This window comes from Xiphophorus hellerii, chromosome 8 (assembly GCF_003331165.1).
Source record: "Xiphophorus hellerii strain 12219 chromosome 8, Xiphophorus_hellerii-4.1, whole genome shotgun sequence".
Lineage (NCBI taxonomy): Eukaryota > Metazoa > Chordata > Actinopteri > Cyprinodontiformes > Poeciliidae > Xiphophorus > Xiphophorus hellerii.
In genome coordinates, this window is record NC_045679.1 from 15,168,091 (window position 1) to 15,191,919 (window position 23,829).

A 23,829-nucleotide genomic window follows, 5' to 3' on the forward strand; every position below is an offset into this window, starting at 1 on the left:
GGACTTTATGCGTGTTTCTGTGTCTCATTCATTTTTGGTTAAAATGTGTTGATTCTTCATTCATTAACGTTATTCGTCGTGGGTAAAATCTCCAATTTTTTATTCAAGTAAGATTAATTATACTTCATAAAAATATTACTGAGGCATTGGCACGGTGCACTAAAACTACTCCTAAAAGCACACCTCACATTTACTCAAGTAAATGTAGCTTAATAAAGTTATTCTACCCGACTTTACAAAATAAAAGTACATGAGATATAAAACTGATTAAAAAATAATTAATTTAATACTTTAGTTAATAGAATATTACTAGGAGTAATTTCTGAGATTTCAATTAAAGCCATGGTTGGTGAACAAAAAATAAAAAACAAAAACAGATATTAAATTTAGTCATTCCCTTTCCAGGAAGCAAAGAAATATGTAGAGGCACTTTTGCCTCTGGGGGCGGTAATGCACAACGAAGTATCCACACTTGCCGCAAACTCAAGAAGAAGAAGAAGCTAACGTTGCTAACACGGAAGAAGGTGTGTGCCTTGAGTAGTAGCGAGCAAACAACAACACTTAGGTGTTATAAACGTCTTTGAAAGGTAATTGTACTGTTTTAGTCGTAATTAGTTTTCATCACAACATACATGGTGTACTAAGTAATACTGCTGTTATAGACTGACAGAAATATTGGTGCATTTTAGCCGCAGTGGCAGATTCTTAGCCAGGTTAGCTGATCAACAAAGAAATGTTACTTGCGTATCCAACGAACATATTCAGGCTCAAGTCGATACAAAACAGAAATCCTGCTAAATGAGTGAGGTTACACGGTCAATAAACCAAATATGTGGACTACAGAAAGAAATGAAACATTTTAATGCCTGCTATATCTTGTTAGTCGTAGCAGCAACGTCTCTGTCGTGTTTATTAGCTTTAGCCTCCACATTTATTTGGTGTTGTTGCAGTTTTATGGTGTAACTACATGCTGAAAACGTTATAAATAAATCTGATATTCTAGGCCGTGGTTGTATGCTTTCAGTTAGCGCTACGTGTTAATCTTCATTTAGTAGAAAAACAGGTCTGGTCGGTTCATCATAGATGATTTCTCAAGAAGGCCTTGGAAACGTCTTCGTTCTGAATAGTATAAAAGAAAATCAGCCTTTTAGAAAAGCACTGGAACTTGAATAGGTGTGCCAGTTAAAAAAAAATCTTTGGTTTATCTTATCAGCTATTTTTATTTTTGATGTATTCTAAATATTTCACGGTGCATTTTTTGTGTGTTTTCTATTGAACTATAACAAATTGATGTTTTTAAATTTCCATTTGTTGGATTATTTATTTCCCTCAATTTAAATCGAAATCTGTAAAATAGTGGTGTCTAAAGATTACACAAATTGCTTAGTTAAATGTAAAATATTTTTCACGAATTGACTTGAGATGTTGAGCAAAAGCTGACAATTATTCTGCTGTATTAGTGATTACAATAAAAACAATTGAACTTTAATTAAATCTTTTATTCAGCTAAAAGATTTGGTTAATTTGTTCTAGAAATTTATTTTCACAATTAATAACACCAGCAGATAGTAGTTTGTGTCAAATAAAAAAAAACTGTTGGTGTGTTTTTTTTTATTGCAACATATTTGTTAATTAGTCTAATTGACATATATAAAAATGTTTTTGACGGAAACACAGGCTTATTATGCGGGTGTGTGCATATGCAAACTCATGATTTTTGAAATGTAAGCATTGAAAAACATTAAGGGCGGCTTATTTATTTAACAAAACCTGCTAATCATCTTGAGTGAAATTTAGCAGTTTTGTTTTCAGACAATATTTTGCTATAAATCATTATTTTTGTCATCCCTGCTCTGAGCATCTTGCCCATGATAAACTACTAATAACTACATTTTGCTACAGTAAAGTCTCTTCCTATAATAGAACATGGTGTAAGTTACTGGTTGTCAAAGCACCTACGAAACATTACTGTGGTTATTAGCATGGAAGCTCCAGTAAGAGTCGGTCTCCCTTTCCTACCAAAAGAGAGTCTGATACAAAATGACCAAAATTGTAAAACATTTTGTGAAAGGGGGAAAAATGGAAGAAACGACTTATTTGACTGTTTAAAAACCAACGTCTAATTCATTATTTTTTTTAATAGTACGCAGAATTTCTAATTAGGGATTAGAAATATCCAAGGAACAGCATTTAGAAGTATGTAGGTTTTTAGAAGTGATGTAGCATTATGATAGTTACTCTGCTCCTTTCTCCACAAAGCACTTTAGAGTTTTTATCACTCTCTGCTCACAACATTTAAGGATTTTGTTAATTTTTATATGAATGCTAACACTATGCAATAATTTCAACTGCCTAAAAATGCTGTTTCTTATTAAACATTTTCTACCCTCTTTTAAAGTTTCAGGCTTGGATCCAGAGTTCTGAGACTTTTTTTTCTTGACCTCGTCATTTACTACTGTTGTGACTTCGTCTCCGGTTTACAGATTACAGATTTACAGATCTTTGTCTAAATTAAGGAATTGGCCTCCAATGGACTAAGTGTATGGATTTGGAAGAGGACCATTTCCACAGCTGTTTCTGAAAGCAAGAGGTGCACTTACAGTCTGCAGTTGCCCCTATTCTGTGTCAGCAGTGCTATCCAGTCATTCAACATGTCTGACGGCCGGATCTATGTTGGAAATCTCCCCATGGACGTCCAGGAGAGAGACATAGAGGATCTCTTCTTCAAATATGGAAAAATCCGAGAAATAGAATTGAAGAATAACAGAGGAACTGTTCCTTTTGCCTTCATCCGGTTCGAGGATCCACGGTGAGTTTTTGGGACGGTCTCTGGCAAGTCGAATCAGAATCTCCTTGTTGGACAACTTTGATTTTGTGGTACAACTCTACTCCAATAATCAATCGCCAGCAGGAAATGGATGGAGGCACCAAATCCAACTTTTGCCCACTGGGTGTATTTTGGTAAGGAGTTATTTGCTCTCTTCTCTTAGGGATGCTGAGGATGCTGTCTTTGGAAGAAATGGATATGCATATGGGAACTCCAAGCTACGTGTAGAGTATCCTCGATCCTCTGCTGCCAAAACTGGTCCAATGGGAGGTTTTGGAGGAGGAGGACAGAGAGGAAGGTTTGGACCCCCAACTCGAAGATCCGAATTTCGGGTCATAGTGACTGGTAGGTGGATGCTGTGAGTCGTGGCCCAATGATATTAATCTCTGTTATGCTGCGACGACAAATTAAAGGGACTGTTAGGAATATAGGAGTCATAGTCAGATATCATTTCTTCTCTCTCATGGCGGACAGGAGGACAAGGGCCCAGTAAATGGACCCCAAAGGGTGTAGACAAATATTTCTCTTTCATTGTGGAGAGGAGGACAAGGGTTTCGTACATGGACACCAAAAGATGTATACAGATACTTCTCTCTCTCATGGTGGACAGCAGGACAAGGGCCTGGTAGATGGATCCCAAAAATTGTAGACAAAAATTTCACTCTCTCTCAAGGTGGACTGGAGAACCAGGGCCTCATAAATGGACCCCAAAATTTATAGACAAATATTTCTCTCTTTTATGGCGGACTGGAGGACAAGGGCCTAGTAGATGGATCCAAGGATTATAGACAAATATTTCTCTCTATCGTGGCGGACAGGAAGACAAGGGCCTATTAGATGAATCCAACAATTGTAGACAAAAATCTCTCTATCATGGTGGACAGGAGGACAAGGGCCTAGTAGATGGATCCAAGGATTGTAGACAAATATTTCTCTCTATCATGGCGGACAGGAAGACAAGGGCCTAGTAGATGGATCCAAGGATTGTAGACAAATATTTCTCTCTATCATTATGGAGAGGAGGACAAGGGCTTTGTAGATGGATGCCAAAAGTTGTAGACAGATATTTTTCCCTCTTGGAGGACTGGAGGACGAGGGTTCTGTAGATGGATGCCAAAGGTCTGACAAATATTTCACTCTCTCTCTCGCCGTGGACTGGAGGACAAGGGCGTAGTAGATGGATCCCAAGTGTTATAGACAGACATTTCTCTCTCTCATGGCAAACTAGAGGAAAAGGATGCCAAAAGTTGTAGACGCATAATGAAATCTCTCTCTCATGGCGGACTAGAGGAAAATGGATCTCAAAAGTTGTTGACAAATAATACTATCTCTCTCTTATGGCGGACTGGAGGACAAGGGAAATAGTAAAGGATGTCGTGAGTCATAGGCAGATATGTTTTCTCTTGGACTGGAAGTCAAGGGGACTGAATGGATGAGCTGAAGTCTGCTTCTCAGATCATGAAAACTGAAACTAAACAAAAACCGATCATGTTGCCTGAATAATCCTAAACTCCTGCTGTAGTGACTGGTAGGTGTAATTTTATCATTGTGTATCTTTTATCTGTTGTTTTTCCACACTCACAAAATGTTGACATAACACACAGGTTGATAGTTACATTTTAAAATGGTCTTGTCACATTTGAAGTCAGTCTGCATTTTAAGCAACTGCAGCTCAGGAGTTGGCATTACACTTATCAATAAGTAACTTCTCCAAGGTGAAACTGTAAATGATTAAAGAAGCTCCAATTCAACTCCTGAATCAGTACTTAAGCTAACATTTCAAGTGAGTTAATCAAAGTTTGCATTTGTTTCATAAAGAACTTCATGAATGTGATTTTTAAAATGTCATTCAGGCTTCATTTTTAACTACGTTCCTTAAAACTTTACACTTTGGTCAACCAAACCAAATTTATTTCTGTTGTCATTTATTTCTTAAATATTTTTTTATCATATTTGCCCTCTCCTCCAAAGGGTTACCATCTACTGGAAGCTGGCAGGATCTGAAGGATCACATGCGAGAAGCAGGAGATGTTTGTTTCGCAGATGTACAGAGAGATGGTGAGGGCGTAGTGGAGTTTCTCCGTAGGGAGGATATGGAGTACGCTCTACGCCGACTTGACCGGACAGAGTTTCGTTCGCATCAGGTATGTGTCATCAGTGATGGTGAAAACAGAAACTGTTGTTCATATGTGTAATTTATTGAACATTTTTTGCAGGGTGAGACCTCGTATATCCGAGTTTATGAGGAGAGAGGCGGTGCCAACTGGGGTCGTTCACGTTCTCGTTCCAGATCCCGAGGCCGCTATTCTCCTCCGTATTTTAACAGAGGATCTCCCCCTCGCTACCCGTCACCTCCACGCCATCCCATGTTAAGGCATAGTCCACCTCCGAGGAGGCACCCCCCACCTCACCATAGCCCACCTCCACGTCATTACAGATAGAGGCCTCAGTAACATCTGGAGGAAATATTTCAAATTTCTGCATTTTTTACCATTTTGTCTGTTTTACTTCAGACATCCTCGTCCCTATTTTGGTATAAATGCATTCCATGGCCAGAAAACCCACGACAGCCTACTCTTTCTGCAGCCTTTAAGTTTTTCTGTTTTTAGTTTTAGTTATTTCAAAACAGGGTTGGCAATTCTTAAGTCGACATTCTTTTGTCTACTTTGGTACTTAATTTCTTGGCTGTTCACAAAAACTTGCTCAGACGTGATTTTGTGTTGTTAAATTGATCAAATTCATTTTCCCACTTTAGATATTTTGTTTTAGGAATTTTAAATTTTTTTTCCTCTCAACGATGTTAATCATTTGTGAGCCTTTTAGCTGTTGTCTGGGAGACTGTTTTTTTTTTTTCTTCTTTTAATGTGTGAACAATTGATTAAAGTGACCTGAAGTATAATTTGTTGTTCTTTACCAATAAAATACAAACTCTTATTGGGACAGTTTCATTTTTGAAAAGGCAAATCAATTCCACAAAACATTTATATTTAAAAACGACTTTGTTTATAAGCATTCAGGAAAGTATGGAATTGAATAAAAGTATTATTTTTCCAGGAATTTTTGTAATTTTATTTGGTTTCTATCTGCAGTTTTTTGGTCAGTTGCATTTATGTGTTCAAATTGATGAAAACAAATCCAGAACAGTGACTCTCAAAAGTCTGCACACATTGTCTTCTTGACAGTTTTTGAAACAAAAAAAGTGAGACCGTGGTAAATAAATTAAAAATCTTTTGCACATATAATGTCATATTGGTCCTCGACAGTTTAAAAAACAAATCTGTTAGGTTGCACACTTTTTTTCTGCCAAGATATGCATACATTGCTGTAAAAAACTTTTATATTACAGATACAGTTGCTCAGTGGGATCCTTTTTCTATCCACTGTCATTTCTCTGGAAAAATAATGCTTTTAACTGAAATGATGCAAATGGGTAATTCTCAGAAAGATATTTAAACCTTGTACTTTAATTGATGTTTGTGTTTATGAACTCTTAACTGATATCATTTTATTTCAACTAAGCTGGTTATGTCTCACGCTAAAGGTGGCGAAAGTTTAACATACCTTCATATATATTAATTTTCATTTAAATGGCAGGTTTCCCATAAAATACACACAAGGCACATCAGATGCAAAATAGAATATTTTTAATACACAATAAATTAATTATACTTGGGACCATTTCAGAAGACAGAAAAAAATAAATATATTTCCATGAATATGCTTTATGTTTTCATCATTATTTAGACTTAACTGATATACAGACATTGTATTGCATTTATTAAATATGTACCAGCTAAGTATTTGTACAATAAATCTGCTTCAACACATTTTATATCTTCTGATCACAAACAGCAACACACAAGAAGCGATATTCAGGCAGTTTTTAGTTTGTATGGGGACACGTTAGCAGTGATACCAAAACACTGGAACTTAAGCCACATCAATGAACCAACACAAATGTGTATCGGATATTTTGCAATTGTGATGTAGCACAAACAGCATTTTTATCTGACAAAACTGATCTTTTTCAAGATGTTATGTTTATCTTTAGATATTTTCAAGTTATTAAGGTTATCCTCCCCCTCAAAAAAGGTGTCCATATGTTGGGATCAAAATCTCCAGGAATAATGCACTCAAGGACATGCACTTCTATTAAATGTTACAGTTTTTCATCTCTGAAAGCTGACATATGAGACGAAATGTTTAAGAAAACTTTTTCTGTGCTTTTTCTAGTATATGTAAGAGCATTATCAATCAGTAGCAACTCAAAATATCATTGAATGTCTTCACTAAGATCAAACTAAGTTTTAGAATAAACAACATAATGAGTCATGGTAAAATACTTTGGGTATAAAGTCATAAAAAATCAGGATTACTCTTCATAGATAAAGCCTCAGTGGTGAGCATGTACACTTGTAATTAAGAAAAAAAGAACACAATATTGTTGTGGTATAGATGAAGAGAAGAGAGATCCTGACTGCTAATTTGACCATGATGGTAGAACAAAAATGAATCTGTGAGGTACAAGCAAAAGATGGGAGTTTAACGTGTTGAGGAGGCACGGTCGTGTTTTTCACCTCTGAAACTTATCCTCGCGTCACTCGCCTGATCGTGCACTGAAGCAGAATCTGTTGGTGCCGCACTTGTTGGATTTAATGAGCGTCACCAGCTGATGTTTTCATCCTCAACGGCAACATAAACGGAGCTCTTATGTAAGTTTATAGAATGAGTGAATGCAATAAATGTCTGCAGGTGAACAGGTGGATTTCTGAGAAGCACTGGCCTGCACAGAAATAAAAACTGACATCTGAGTCAAAGTACAAACTCAAGCGAGCTGAATCATCTCTAAATCAATGCTTAGGGGATGTCGGAGAATGAGGGCAGAAGAATAAAGGCTGAAGCTACCAGTGGAAATGTTTGAACCATGTCTACAACCAAAATATGCTCATTCATGCTGGGCTGCACCGAGTTTGGGTCTGCATGTTTTCAAGGCTTGAGCGCATCGGAGGCACAAGACAGAAGATTAAGTGTCCCAGGTCCGAAAGCAGAGCAAGGATGTCTACATGCAATTTGGACACAATCATTTGCTCATCCAAATTATGTAATGACACTATATCAAATAAACAATAATGTTTTCAACAAGATGATTAACAATGGCAGCTACAATTCAATTCTGTGAAAATGCTCATGGTGTCAGGTGAAATAACATATTTTAAAGAGAGTGATGAATTTGGTTGCTGTATCCCTGAAAACAAACTTCAAAGTTTAAGGCTAAATAACATCCTGAAGCAACATCTACAAGGGCACATTCACTGGGTGAACAATAACACTTCAAAAATAAATCTACTGGCAATGCTTGTGTCTCCTGAATATAGAGGAGCAACTGGCGAGAGGTTGCTTTACAACCACAGTTTGGATAATGAGCAGCGTTAATGACCTCCAACCCAATGCTTTAGTTGACGTCTTCATGTGCCAGGATCTTTGAAACAATGTTGTACACCAATCATGGGGTCATGGGATGCAGCATTTTTAGTGTTACTTGTTTTCTATGAGAGTCTGAACTTGGTGGACAAGTTCTCGGGCTTTCATCAAGACCTTCGGGACGTCATGCCGCTCTGCCATTTCTGAGAATAGAGGACAGAAGTTAGATTGGCTGGCAAAATACAAGATGTCAATTATTTTAGTCTACATTTTTGTCAACGTAGTTATATCAACACTTTTTTTAAAAAAGCTTTCAAACAGAGACCATGCAACTTCTTTATTACTTTACGCATCAGTTTTAAGATTTGCTCGAAGCAGTTATCTAAATACACTGCAGAAGTAACACCATTTCTCACTATTTCTAGACAATGCGCTACAGTATATTGCTCTGAGTACATTGCTGTCGACCTGTTTTTATGCCTGTAGTTCCATCTACTTTTCATAATGCAAAAGGATAGATGGATTAATATGGGTAATACTTTAAAATCAACAGCAAGATGGTTGAAATGTGGACATAACTGGGTTCTCCAACATGAAAATGATCAGAAAATGCAAAAACGCTGAGAAATTCGGAGTTCATGATTGGAAACGAGCCAAGACATCAAAGGCTTCAGTATTCATCCTTCGCCATCTTACCATTGAAAAACTTGATGATGTCTGTGAAGTCCATGTTATTTTCAAGAATGATGTCTCTGTACATCTCCACTAGGGCAAGAGCAGTGAAAAGCACAAAGTGCTCAGAAGATGTGTGCTTGGCTGCCCAGATTGTTTCCCACACAGAGAACACATCATCATACACCATTTCTGTTTGGAAAAAGAATAACACAGTCCCTGATAATCATACTTTATACAGCATATGATGAATTGATAAGGTTGGATGCTCAAACATGGACGATTCTATTTTCCTTCCCACCTCTTTTAAAGTCAAGAAGGAACCAACGGTAACAGAAGTAGAAGTGAGTGTAGTCTCCATTCTGCTGCATCAGCTCAAACAGTTCAGAATCCAGGATCTGTCCATGGAGAACCAGAGAATCAACATGAGTGTGTGTCAGACCTTATACATTGATACAACCTGAGAATCTGATATAACCGGCATTATAAACTATGCATTATTGTCCAGCTCTGGAGAAGCTTATACACTGGAATTCTTGTACTTAACTGAAAGTTTCAGTGAATTTAATCAGTATGTAATTCATTTCACACACAAAAATAACTTACTTGGGAAAGAAAGGAAACAAACCTGTATGAGTGATCGCATATTGGCAAAGTGAGTATCCATGGCACCTCCATGTGGAAAATTCTGGTTCATCCTCTTCATCAGTTCGGTGAAGCAGCTGAATGCCATTACCTCTGTGAACATTCCCCAACACAGACATTAACATACTCAAACGACGTGGGTCCTGCATGTGCACTAATCCAAACTCAAAGTTTGCACTTTACATTTTACTGACCATCATCTAGAATAACCAGGAGAGGAGCCAATAAATCACACATGCCCTGCACATATCCCGTCTCCAGATGCTGCCACACGTAACTGTAATGATAGCCACATTTTCAACGTTTCATTAGATTTGCCCTTGGGAGTTAAGCACAGCTTTATAGATATATGTAGAACAAATACTAAGTCAAATTGCATTTATTGTAGCAATCTTCTTAGCAATAAATCTTATACCTTTGGAAAGCCTGTTTCCTTTTCTTTATTGGTGCCACAATTTTTAGGGAAATGCTTATAAGGGTTGAACAGCAAAGATGAATATGAAAGTTTTGAATAACTTGACTAGTCCTCTTTGCTAATAGAAATTTTTTTTTTTGTAGTTTTCAATAAATGTGACATAATGGCAGTCATACAATTTATTCATTTAACAAATAGGTTCTTCCATGGTTTTGCATGGAAGAACCGTATAAAACCAGTACAGCCTGACACCTCGTCCTTATGCTGGTGAGTGAGCAGCTTGGTCTGCTCTGGGATGGTATTCTCTTATTAAACCAGCACTGGTCGCACGTTTGTCAGTGTGGTTGCATTGGTCACTCTTGACTAGGCCAAGTTCACTCTCTAAAAGTGGACACATGGAATTGCCAGTGGCAGAAAAATCTCATCTCAGTATCTCTCCGAATAAGATTGTCTCCAGTGATGACAAACTTATTTTTTTCTAGTGAAGGAAATGCCACCCTATACTATCACACTGTCTCCACCAAATGGTGTTTGTCGTTGGAGGAGAGGGTTTGGTAACATTTTCTTTGGCTTACCTTACAAACTCAAATCTGATGCCCAATCCACAAATTTATTTATAATTCAATAGAACAATAAACAGGTTTTTACTGATACTTATTACCAAGAAGCATAGTTACAATAAAGAAAACATGTTGTTTATTTATCAGTGCAACAAGTTTACCTGCACATGATGTTACGCAACCTCTCCAGATTCTCAGCAGTAAAGTACCAGTATGTTCTGTCGCAACGTCTGACATCTTTGTCAATGCGATGTAAGTTGATCAAGTACATGTCGAGTGTTTCTTGCTAAACAAAAAATGACACCAAAGTTGTTAGAGTATGTTTGAAACAGAGGTAAAGAATGTCTTTACATTGTGCAATGCTTACAGAATAGGTCTGTTCCTCCGAGGATTCTTCATATTTGGTCACACCTCCCGTATCTGCAGATTCTGGTTCAGTAAGCACATTGTCCATCTCAGCCTCTTCCTCAGAAAGACCCAGGTCAGTGCACTCAGGACTGGTGTTGCATGCCGTGTCCAGATGATGATCTTGGGCAAGCCTCTCTGACGCCATTTTCTCCCTTTGGGCCAGGGAGATGGGAGGAGCAGCAAGCCCTATCAAAAGCCTGGGCTTAACGTCTTCTGAAGTCACACATGTTATCCCTGCAGGAATGTCCTCCATCTCCAAGGCAGAGGGAGAATCGTCTGAATCCACTGCGTCTGGGGACTGCCGAGAGTGACACGATAATGAAAAGCTGCCTCTTGAGGCAGTCTGCAGGGCATTTAGTACTTGTCTGACTGGAGAGTTTGAACCAGGTTTCTCAAGTTGCATCTCTGTGGCTTTTTTGGTTTCAGCAAAGTCACAAACGGTTGTTTCTGTATTTTCAGGTTTTTTAGAATCCTGTGGCTTTTTGTCACTTTGGGGATCATCCTTTTCTCTTAATGTTGCTGGACACGAGCTTTCACCTTCCAGATCTTTGCTCTTGTTTGCTTGAAGAGTCAAAGTTTCTCCAAGTGGAGGTGCTTGGAAATATTCGTTGTGTACTTCCGTTTCCAGCTTCAGGACATTAGTGTTTTCTGGAGCTGACTTCACGTTCGTATTCATGTCTACTTCTTTTACAACTTCATGAGTCGTGAGCTCTTCACTCTCAGCTGCAGATGTCTCTTTGGAATTATTTATTCCTGTCTCTGCAGCAACTTCACTTTTTTCATTAACCTCATTCTTTGGGATCACAGCTTCTTCCTCAAGATCTGGGAGTTTGATATCTTGACCAGCAGATTCACTGATTGCTGGGTCTGATACTATGACAGTTTCTTCATTGACAATTTCAGATACTTTGGCTGCAGGTTCTTCTGTTAACTCAGGTACAGTAGCATTATCTGGAAGTGGTTGTTCAATTGACACAGCAAGGGTGGAGGATTCACTGGTGGAAGGCTGTGGACCTTCTGGGGTCTTCACAAGGCTAATTGGTGGCATTTCTTCTCCTTCAGGCATCGGTTCGGCCTCAACTGATTCAAACACCTTGAAGACAAAAAGAAAGTAGTAGAAAGAAAATCATTCTAGATCCAAAAGTGAGATGGTCTGATGTCAATTACACCAGACATTGAGCAACTTAAGTAAACTGCTGTGCGTTTTATGCAATTATCTTACTTCAGCTACTTAAGGAAGTAGTTGACAGAAAATATATTTTGATTTTAGTTTAACTACAACATTTCAGAGACTTTAAAAAATATTGTGTCAAATTTGTTTATTAATTGATGGTTAGCAATTGAGTTGAAACCAACAGAAAATGTACCTGAGCACTGCTGCTGGAGTCACTGTGTGAGTGGGCGTTTTGTTGGTCTGAGCTGCTACTCAGAGATGACTAGGGTGGAAGAATTAGATGCAAGAAAAAAATCAACACTCAAATTATTTCTGCATTGTGGTATAAATAATATATTTCAACTTTTTTTTCCTGTTGTGGCACTGGTTACATTATGTAGTGCATTTTATTAAATATTCATAGGTCAAACTTACATCTGTGCTGATGGTGGAGTCCCGCTGTATGGGCCCCCGTTCTACGCTGGCTCCTGAGGAACATCGAGCGAGGGCCTCGGCGTGCTTCTCCCTTTCTCTCTGACGGACTATGACCTCACAGCCCTGCCACTCCTTCATTGTCTGTTCATACAATGCTCGCATACGATCATCAATCTGAGCCGCAGAAAATCCGTGAAAGCAGAAAATAAAACAACACTAATATGTACATATGTCTTTTCATATCTGAATGAAATATGAAATACCTCCAGTCTGGCTTTCTCAGTCATGGTAAACTGATAATGACCCAGCAGAAAGGGCCAAACCTCTTTGCGAAGTGATGATGCCACGCCACCAAAATACACAAGCCTGTGTATCTCCTTTTCCTCAAAAGCCTAAAAATGTTTTTATTCATGAATTGCCTTGCAGTACAAATAATAAACATTATTCCAGTTCAGTGTATAGGAACCTTACAGAGCTGTCCTTTAGAAAACGTTCCCAAACCTCCACAGAGAGACCACCTCTAGCATGACACGGTATATCTGGATCAACTATAGTGGTGTTCACCAAAGCAGAAAGGTGCGTCCGGACTGTGGATAAATGGCGACAGTATGCGAGCCCTAGGGACAAAAAAAAAAAGATTAATTATTGCTCTCCCTTAAATCTGCTGGACTGGTTTTATTCTAGTGCTAAAATTATGGCTAGTTTTTAATACTCACATCCATAGAAAGCCCGAGAGATTATTTGGTATTTCATTGTGTCGCAAAGGAGCTTTATAGGAGCCCTGGCAGGGTTGTAAAATTGAAAATGTAGTCAAGTGGAACAATTTGAATATTAATTGTAGTCAATCTTTTGAGCATATTTACCTTTCATGATTGCAGCCATTAGGTAAAGAGCCATCAGAGGAGCCGTTCTGTGAGCAGGAGGAGCAGGAGGATTTTCTAGGCGTTGGTTGCCACATAGTAACGCCCTGATCCATGATCTCAAGAGGCACTGCACAGTACAGGAGCATTTATCATTTCCTCTCTGTGTTAAACAGCATCAAAAACAAGCACACAGAAGGGGAAATGCAAACAGAATTTGGACATAAAGTTAATGTCTTCAAACTACTTAGAGAAGATTTGAAAGAAAGAAGAGGGAAACAAATTGCAGCAGAGCATAAAGATGGAGATGAGGCAGATAAATTACTTTTTGTCCATGCAAAGAGACCATGCTGGAAAGAGGACTATAATGGGGAATTACCGTAATACAGACAATAAACAGACAACTGCAGCATTTTGAAATTAGAATGACCTTAATTAGATATATGTATGCCTGGGGAAAATCGTTTAACTAAACTGAGATCAAATTAAAAGAGCCAAGTAATCTCAGCTGTAATCTCTAATGATGTGTTATTGGATCATCACTAAGAGGCAGATTAAGAAGATTAAAGACACTTACTGAACTCCATCTGATTGCCTGGGAAGAGGATCCGAAACACATAATCAGTGGCTTCATCCTCTTCCTTATCTGACACGGAATCACACGAGCTGTGGGGACTTCTCCTACGCAGTTTGGGGAAAACCTTTCCCTGTAGAAAAGATAGAGTAAAAAGCTAACTCATTTGAAAATATACATGGAACATGTATAGTTCCCTGATGTCTTTATAATTGATTTAGTTGAACCCAACTTTCGTCTCAGCATTTGTCCAGGTTTTTTAAAAGTCCTTTGAAGTTCTTCTGTGAATGTTGACAGTTTTCTTTCTTCTGGCTGTCAGTCCAGTAAGTCAACCTTTTCAAATGACTGCTCAGGAATCAATCAGACATATTAAACTTTAGGAATTAACACCTTAACAAGGAATCAATTCTTAATTACATTTTCAGACACTTTTGGATGCAGTTTTATGCTGTTTTTGTTATTTCTATTATAAGATACCAAAGAGCAAATGATTTTGTAGACTCATGTCCTGATTCTTAAAATAAAGATCTTCCACTCAGTAGGTGTAGGTATTTGAATTCTGGAAATTTCTAAACCACACACTATGTTGTCATGGACAGGATAAAGAAAGCCATACTCCAAAAAAAGTTGAACCTTCAAAATCTATATTGGTGTATTTAGCTGTGTCTCTTTCTTCACCAAAGTAGAGCTATTTGCTTACATGAACTTTATTTATTTTTTTGTTGCTTTGCTTTTGCTGTGTTATAGATTCTAATAACTTTGTGTAATCTCTTTGCCTTACTTTCCTAAAGAAAGTACTGCTAGATGAGTGTTTCTGTGATTAGATGTTTGTTTCTTGTCTAAATATTTTAAAGAGCCACTGAAATAGTGAACATTTACTGCTCTGTTTGGTTTTTGGTTTCACAGGAAGTACCTCAGACTCAGTTGTTGACAGTTCTTAGTGTTGTTAATTTAGTATAATCCTGAGTGTAGTTTCTCTGTTTTCTCTCCCACAGAAAGTCAACTTGTCTCAGTCCTGCTGACATTTGTTGTGTTTCTTTTGTTGGTGAAGGTATTGATTGAGTTGTTGCTACTGTTAACTATGCCCATTATTCTCTTTTCTCCTGTTAAAATTGATATATTTGTTTCTACTGTCACCACATGCACACATAACTGCAAAGTTAACAACTTGATGCCATTTGCCTGGCCCGTATGACCAATATGGTTGGATTGTACTGGGGCAGCTTAAATCAATCTAACTGAATGTCGATCTGAACTGAACATAACTTGGACCTGTTTGCCTTGTAAAGGTTTTTACATGGTATTCACATTTTATGTGAACTGTTGATAAGTAAATAAACTGATCTGAACTAAGTTTTCTAAGAATATCTGGGTTCTTTAGAGTAAAAATACATTAAAAAGTTGGTTAGGTTATGTTGTGCTAACCTTTCCTCTCTGATTCCAGAGTGGAGGGTCCAGCTGTCCGTGAGGTAGCAGGCCAGTCTCTAGACAAGTGAGAAACTGGAGCAGATGACCCCCTTTGGGAAAATGTAGTGGAGGTCTTTGGATTCCATCTTGACTCACCAAAACTACAGTACCACCACTGTTTACTGAGGAAATCACCAACATACAGATAAATAGCTGAAATTTGCAGGGGGGGGGGACAAAAACTAAAGGGGAATTAGCATACTTTGTTGATGACAGTGAAGGTAAACGATCTCCTCCAAACGAATTGTCATCGCATAATCCCAGAAAACACTGAAATACAAAGGGGAAACCAGTCAACAGTATTATAAAAAAAATAACTTTTTTGTAATACCATACTGTTATACTGTTCTAACCTCTTTTCAGAATCAAGCTCCCCAACATTGCCATTCATCAACTGATTGGGAGTCCACTTCAGGGTCATGAGATCTGCAGTTTGATGAAGAGAAAGGTATCCTGGAATGGCCTCCATGCCGTCTCTCTGCAAGCATGAGCAACATTTCTCATTGGAGTGATTACCAAGCTATGTAGGTGCTGTTGCACGAATTTAAGACACTCACTGGCTGCACCAGAACGTTGTTCTTCCCAAACAGAAGAGTGGCTCGGGAGTTTTGGTGGAGGGACTCCACGTACTCTCTCACCCATGTGAGAGGTCGATCATCCATGCTACCACTAGACTGTCTCTTCTGGATCTGGTAGTTCAAGAAGAAATCATAAAACATAAACCTACGGAAACAGGGGTGAAGTTAATGGGAAGACTAAGCTCTTTGAACTTCATACCAAGGCGGGCCTTCTGGAGGGAGAATCCTGCCGACAGTGGCTGCTGTGGATTCGATGCCGCTGTACAAGCTCATCAGCAGATGGATCCGTCCAGAAATGGTCCGCCGTCTTAACTTTGGTGTACTCCAGTGCACAAGGCCCAACTAGAAAAATTAAGATAGTTGTTTTAAATATTTCTTAATATTTATTTGCGAAGCTAAAAACTGGCACAATAAGGGAAAGTACCCAGTAGAGATGCAAGGATTGGTCCATCCACAGGATCCATCAGCATGGCTTCTTTATCGTAAAATGCACTAAGGCAAAATGTGAAAACAAATTTGCACATGCAGAATGTTTTACAGTTTTGGTAAAAAAAAAAAAAAAGCTTTTACAATACATAATGTAGGCACATAATTAAATAAAAAAACATATGCTGAGGTACACTATATTGAAAATCAAGTGAAATCTTGAATAAAACATCAAATAGTAAGTTTGGATACATATAAAACAGAAACAAAACACTATTTGTAGTTTCTTTGTTAAGAAAATGAAACCTAAGCAAATATTGGTATACCAAGAGCAATACTCTCAACTGCAAATGCAATATTTAACATGTAATACCTGCTGTTTTCCACCAAGTACAGAACAATCTTGTCCAGGAGCTTCTCCATCAAAGCTGTTCTTATCCACAGGTGTTTCAGAGCTTGAGGAGGGAGGTTGGGTAACTTTGACTGCCGACTGCGGTCATTACTAAGAGACGAAATGTTCTGTTTGCTAGTGAGCAGAAAAAGAAACACAATGATAAAATCTATGTGATATAACCAATATAACCACACATTTTTTTATCTTTACAAGTATTTGTACACCATAGACATAAATATCTTCCCAAAAATGTTTTTCTTGCATCTGTATTTTTATTCCTTGAACTTTTTCAGATGTTATTATGCTCTAACCTCATATTTCAATGTGTTTTAATGAAATTTGAAGTGATTTGCTACCACAGGGTAAGACTCTTACGAATAAAAATCTGAAAAGTGAGGTGTGAAATTTTCAAGTTTTGCTGTGCAATTTTCAAGTTTTCAAAGCCCAGATTTGTGAAGTGTGTGGCTAATTGTTGAAGCTCTGTGCCATTCTCAAGCCTTCTGCAGCCTCTAACAGCTTTTCTTAAAGCATTTTCATGTATTTTATATATTTAGCTCCACCCATCCGTTCCTACTGAAGAAATCCATTCTGACAACATGTTGCTGCCACCACCATGTTTAATCTGGAAATAATGTGTCCACAATGATTTGCGGTTAGTTTCCACCCACTTTATCAAGTACCTCAGTTTCAATGATTTAAACAACTCCGTCTTATTTTCTATTTTTCACCAACTCTCTTAAGGCAGCCCAATGTCTACATGATGAAAACCTTCACCAAATTGTTGTATAAATAAAATAAATGCTCAAAATCAATTAATGAAAAAAAGCATATTGACGTCACTTTTCATTTCTTGATAAGGTTGTATGAAATCTAACTAAATGAGTACAAATGGCTAAAGAGAAATAAAGGTAGTCAGAAGTCATTTCACCTGTTTTCAATAAGCTGCTCCAGCTCCTGGACCTTGCGACAGAGCTCCTCAGCAGGAGAAAAGCTCTTTCCTACCTTCATAAAGAGTGCAGCGACCTTATTACTGCACAGCAGGCCTGCAATTCGACGCTTCAGTCCATGCAGCACGCATGCCTCTACAACAGCTATAAACACACAATCACACACGGCTTTAATCAGTATGAATATTCCAGTTTATTTTATTACGCAGATTTGTTTTTTCATGAACAATAAAGTTTATCTTTCTGAAAGTCTGAAGTACTTTCATTCCCATTGCGGTTTTTTTTTTCTTTATTAAAAAATACATGGGAAGGAAAAGTGCAGCTTGGGTGAGGAAAAATACACTGAAATCTGGGTTGTCCATGGTTGCTAGGATATGAGAAAGGTGAATCACACATGTCTCACTCCTGGTTAGCATCAACACCTTAGAAAGGTGTCAGTCTGCTTTAATATGCACTGCAGCTATCTATCCACCCACCCATCCTAGTAAATATGAATAGACATAATGATAGAAAACAAACCATACAGACTTGTGTTGCCTAAACAAATTGCACATGACCTTTAGGAAGTTGTGGATAAAATTGTAGGCGGTAGCAGGGCTTGACACATCTGTACTGTTGTAGAAAAGACTGTCATTTAAAGTCCATGGTTTTAAAATGCAAGTCAAAAGTTGAATACTTATTTTTCCAAGCTGTATATTTTTATTCTGTTAATCTTGAGTGTTGCCAGACAAAAGGAATAGCTTTCACTGCAGGTTGCAAGGCAATAAAAATAAGCAGCAGAAAGATGTTTACCACAGAAGGAGATAATGTGGCTGCTGTCTGCATGCACAAATTTCCTCGTTACGGCTTCCTCCATTATCTGCTTCACCTAAAGAAAAGAAAAACACAGTTTTTGTTACATCTAAAAGTGTTAACAAAGATACCTTTAGTAAATACAATATGATTTTATATCCCAGGTAGGAAGTTTTGTGCACTTTTCTTTGCAGAATTTCTTTAATTCAGTCATACCGGAGTGTTTTTTAGTACAAACATTTAGCTTAAAGTCTCACTAAAGTATTCTGATCTGATTTATATCCAGACTTTGACCAGGTCACTCCATCACCCTAAAAAACCTTCAGTTTTGAAGTTGTGCTAATCAGAGGTAGACTTGCATCAGCACATTGCCTTTTGTATTTTGCTTGTGTTATTTTTGTTTTGCGTTTAGATTTATTTGATGATCTGAAAAATTTAAGTGTGATGTCTAGTAAAAACAGAACAAATTTGAAAGGAGAGAAGCAGTTCTTCATAGCACTGTAAACTGTGCCAAAGATTCTGGAATAAATACAAGAGACAGCTATAACAGCAAACACAACGGGAGGTGATGGTAAAATGGAAACAGTATCCTTATCTTCTGATGATATCTCTGATTAGTTTTAAATATCTTATCTCAACATTCGGTGTTTTCCTTCAAAAGGATAAGTCTAGCAATTCAACTTTTCTGCAGCTCTGCAAGATATAGTTTCTGGTGGTCTGCCCACCAAATGTGAGATGCACGTCTCCTGCATTATCGAATAACACCACAAACATTTCAATCTGTTACAATGGAAAGGGAAAAAAACCCCACAAAAATTCTGTTCTTCCTGTCCATTTTGCCATAAAATTACTTTACACCACATTTAAAGCACAAGCTAAGAATTATTGTCTGAGCACAAAAAACTTAGGTTTTCCTAAATGCAATTTCCATGAAAACTGGATTTTACAAGACTCCTTGGTTCATTTCCCATCTGTCCAAATGTGCAGGCTTCCCAGGGCAAAGTGCAAAAGATATAAGTTTTGCTTTATCCAGATTGAAGTAACTGCACTATGTCAGCAAAATCCTCTGGCATTTTAAGGCATTTGAAAAGACTTGGAAAGCTATGTGTCCTTTTCCTTCTGCTTAACAATCATAACTGTATTTTTCTTGGTTTACTGGATCCATTTTCCAATAAAGCACTAAAGTAGAGGGACAAAATGTGGAAAAGGAAGGTAAATGACATGAAAACTTTTGCAAGATCAATTTTGCCCTTTTACATTTGGTATTTAATACTTTTAATTACTGAATTAAGACAGTTTGTACTCATGAAATAGAATATGTCAAAGTATAAGTCTGCATTTCAACCATTAAAGAAAATTTAAAGTTATACCACCAAATGAAAGCTAATTGCTGCATTTCCAAGTCAGTGTAAGTTGTGATTATCCCTAGATGAGAAGAAATATAAAAATTATATATGGCTTTAACGTATATTACAATGTATTACATGTTTATGTGTCATGATTGGACCTCTAATTGCAAAACTACATGCCATTATATATTCAGCAGCAAGCACCTTGTTGCATGAAAGGTATCCAAAACTGTGGTTCAGTTCATTAATGCACCTATAAGTACAGCTTAGGGTTGTGTTTGCCTCTAATTTATGCATAATAAACAAAACAAAATTAAGACTACTGTTTCTGTGTCTTAATTAACCTGTGCAAATCTATATATTGAAGCTCAGCCCCTCCCAGCTGCAGAATCATAGCTACAAGAGTCATGGATTGTTTTTTTTTTTAAGAAGCAGTGAGTCACAGGTGAGGGCGAGCATGAAAGCAAAGAAAAAAGTCTGCAGGTACCAGATTCTCTAAGGCATGGATACAACCCACATTTGTCTTTTCTTCGGGAGGCAAAGAGTCACCGCTCAGTCTGAATGCAGTGTAGGCTCCCTTGTTCCACAGCTTTTTGTGCAAAAACAAACAAGCTGCCTGAATAGTGCAGCTGTTTGGAACATCTAAAATTCAGCAGATGGCAAGGTCACAGCTGTAAGTTTGGAGCATTGACATGGTCATTGTGTTTTTATGGACTATTATTTTCTTGTTTAAATGCAGGTCTTGCAATAAAAGAGACAAATCGGTGCAGGGTTTCTTTTAAGTGCACGATTTACAATCATCACTTGTATTATCGTCATCATTACCATCACCACCATCGTCATCATCAACATCTTACGCCAATCCAACCTTCACCAGGAAACGGGCTGGGCGATTTTATTTGGGATCACAACATCCACATCTATTTACAAAGGGGGGAAAACCACCAGGTTTATCATAAACAGGCCTGTGGGGTTGCCAGACCCACTGAGCGACATCCACACACACACACACGCACTAATTGCTAAAAGCTCCGGTAAACACGAAAACAGACGAGCAAGAGAGAAGTACCCTAATAAGAACGTTAATCATTTATTTTTGCAATGTCACGAACCTCCTTCTTCACATTGCGAAGCAGTTTCTGTCTCGTCTCGGCCTCTGTCACAAGAGAAAACATGGTGATTATGCGGATCAGATCCTGTCTGAGTGAAAAAAGGAATGGTGACGATGATGAAGAAGAAGATGATGATGATGCGCGGCGAGGGCCGAACCTCCCATCACTCCGGGCTCGATGAGCGCAGCTTTCTGGGAAACGTCTGGAAAGCTGTTAGGGCGACACGAGTGGAAGAGGAGAGAGGCTCTGCTCTGGGCTCAGAGATATGTTCCCAGCGACTAAATTAAACCTATGTGCTATCTCTCTACGAACCACCACCCCTTTAAAGCCACAGAGGCACCGTAAACCCACGCTCTCACACACCCATACACTGGCATAATTGGCCGATGTTTAAACAAAAAAGAAATATGTGCTTCATCAATCCCCTTTTCTCTGTTATTGGGATTTAATTTAACAATATTTCTTCACGGCAGAACTAAATAATTTCGTCGCATTTACTGTTTTGTAGCTAATCTTTTGCTAGTATATACTATTATTGTTTATCATAACCCATCGTTTGCATGTAAAACACTTTAGAATAGAATAGAATAGAATAGAATAGAATAGAATAGAATATAATAGAATAGAAAAGAGAAGAAAAGAAAAGAAAAGAAGAGAAAAGAAAATTAAACTTTATTGTCCTACAATTCAGGTGAACCAGCAGCAAGTTAAAGGTAAGGAAACATGCATTCACACCAAAGTGAAAAATAAAATAAGAACAAAAAAAGCATAAAGCAATGTTAAATTTAAAATATAAGAAAAATAATACTGGACAATAATCCAAAATACCATATTCAGATTAAAAGAAATGTGCAACTGAGTAGGGTAATTTAAAAAAAGAAATATACAAGATATGCATGCATATTAAATTTTCTGCAAAAGCACATTAACAGACTATTTAGAAGTAAAAAAAAAAAGTGTAGAAATTATTGTGTTATTGAATTTATTGATTATTTGAATTGCACAAAACTGTGTAAATAACCCTGACTTTTTGGGGAGTAGTGATAGTTATAAAGTCTTAGATTGAGAGCTGGTTTTACTCGTTGACTAGAAATGCAAATAACCAAAAAAAATTGAGGAAATAGAGCAAGGTACTTTTTTGAATGTTTACTCCCTTAGTGCATAGTATGCTGGGTTAACATCTAAATTGGTTATATGGTGTATAACCTTCAGGGATGTTCCATAAATGTTGCCAGAATGTTACAGATTTTCTCACATTCAAAGAATACTCTATAAATGTTCAACTTTGTTAGCAATATGATATATGTTGCGCTTCAAATATCCTATTCTGGCATTTTCAGAATTAAAAACTTATTGGTGCAAAGTTGTGTAGTTGCTGCAGAGATATGTAACATATATTAGAAGACACAACAACAGTGAAGTATGGGGAGGATGATCGTGTCAAAATGTGGAGAAAGAGCTTTGGGTTTAGGATATTTTTTATTGGGACTCTGTTTAGTGAGATGAACTTGGCACTACTGATGACTTGAAGGAACATAGTCAATGAAAAATAATTAGCAAAATACCTAATGTAACTGCTGCTTTTGGTGTGGGAATGTACAAGTCAGAAAAAGGTTGTAATTGCAGAGTCAACTAAAAGATGCATTTTCCCAGATTGGAACAAATTTGAGTTAGAAATGGACTCTAAGTGGAACCTTGTCTAAAAGTCACAGCAAACCTTACAGTAGCCTTTAAAATAAGGATCGTATCTCACCTCACAGACTGAAGCAGGATAGTAAGGAAGGTAAGCAAAAATCCAAAGTCTATCAGAGACTATGGCAAATATTTTAGGGTCACCAAGTCTTTTTTTTTTTACCAATGATTATGTCATATAGTAAAAAATGTATGACATAAACACGAAAACAGACGAGCACGTTAGTTTTGATTTGGAGTCTTTAGTGACCAGCCCATGGATACAAAGGCTTGCAAAAACTGAGACGTCAACTGAAACTGCAAAGGTAATGCTTTTCCAAGTCACATGGCGCATTGTGAAGGATCTGTAATCAGAGATAAGTACAAATGAAACCGGATTTCTATTTTGAAAATATTCAAATATAGAACATAACTATTTTTCTCACTGTTTGACTTTAAATCACATAACCTTTTCTGTTTTAAGTCATTTACACTTTGCTAAATTATGTATTTTTTCTAAACCCCAGAATGTAAAGCAAACCTAAATTTTTTAGATTTTTTTCTACATAACATTTCTGTCCTCCTTCTCAACATTCATCCCCAAACATGACACATTGTCCACTTAGAAGATCCGTTGTGACCACACTTTTTCTTGTATTTTTTCATAAATTGTCCTGAATGCTACATATTTTGAGGTCTAGCAGAAGGTAGTCCCTTCTCTCATGGCGCCCTGGGTACTTAGGTATAGGGCCAACAAACACAAAAACTCTTTTGTGTCCTTGTGAAATTTATGACAAAGTCCTGTGTGGTTGGCTTGATGTAGAGTCAGTATTTACAGCAGGGGAGCAAAATAATTTTCCTTTATGAGATTTTTTTTCCTCTTCTCTGAAAGAATGTACTTCAATTGATTTTTTTTTCTCCAGATTTCCAGATTTACATAATTTCACTGCAATAAAACATCAATTTGTTTGAAGGCTTTTCACGTATCTTTACCATAAGTACCAACAACATGCCTAGCCCTGCAAATTTCAACCCTGAACTCCGATATAAAACAGAAAAAAAAAGACGACGAAGGAAACGAGGAAGGAAGCAGACAAGGAAGCACAGAGTACTTATTGGAACG

The 23,829-nt window shown here is 37.5% G+C and overlaps 2 protein-coding genes across 4 annotated transcripts; one reads left to right on the forward strand and one right to left on the reverse strand.

Annotated features, from left to right (window-relative positions):
- Positions 1–459: 459 nt before the first annotated feature.
- Positions 460–5,765, forward strand: srsf9 (serine and arginine rich splicing factor 9). Of its 2 annotated transcripts, none has more exons than XM_032568883.1 (5): positions 460–587; positions 2,633–2,809; positions 2,991–3,172; positions 4,799–4,971; positions 5,044–5,765. In XM_032568883.1, the coding sequence occupies exons 2-5, from the start codon at positions 2,652–2,654 to the stop codon at positions 5,266–5,268; spliced, it is 738 nt and encodes a 245-aa protein (XP_032424774.1). In that variant the 5' UTR covers positions 460–587; positions 2,633–2,651; the 3' UTR covers positions 5,269–5,765. The 2 variants fall into 2 exon arrangements, with proteins under 2 accessions (XP_032424774.1, XP_032424775.1); XM_032568884.1 differs by having other exon boundaries at positions 465–587; positions 2,630–2,809.
- Positions 5,766–6,452: 687 nt separating this feature from the next.
- On the reverse strand, positions 6,453–21,352 carry sgsm1b (small G protein signaling modulator 1b). 2 transcript variants are annotated; one of them, XM_032568882.1, is made up of 25 exons: positions 21,193–21,352; positions 21,036–21,079; positions 18,575–18,650; positions 17,764–17,926; positions 16,815–16,967; positions 16,440–16,507; positions 16,215–16,357; positions 15,995–16,126; positions 15,791–15,915; positions 15,640–15,707; positions 15,396–15,559; positions 13,974–14,103; positions 13,400–13,526; positions 13,253–13,317; positions 13,008–13,153; positions 12,800–12,928; positions 12,537–12,710; positions 12,316–12,384; positions 10,908–12,041; positions 10,702–10,826; positions 9,760–9,842; positions 9,549–9,658; positions 9,222–9,318; positions 8,945–9,112; positions 6,453–8,451 (listed from the first exon to the last, which is right to left on the reverse strand). In XM_032568882.1, exons 1-25 carry the CDS (start codon positions 21,197–21,199, stop codon positions 8,363–8,365), a joined length of 3,789 nt encoding a protein of 1,262 aa, XP_032424773.1. In that variant the 5' UTR covers positions 21,200–21,352; the 3' UTR covers positions 6,453–8,362. The 2 variants fall into 2 exon arrangements, with proteins under 2 accessions (XP_032424773.1, XP_032424772.1); XM_032568881.1 differs by lacking the exon at positions 21,193–21,352 and having other exon boundaries at positions 21,036–21,186.
- Between the last annotated feature and the right edge of the window lie 2,477 nt (positions 21,353–23,829).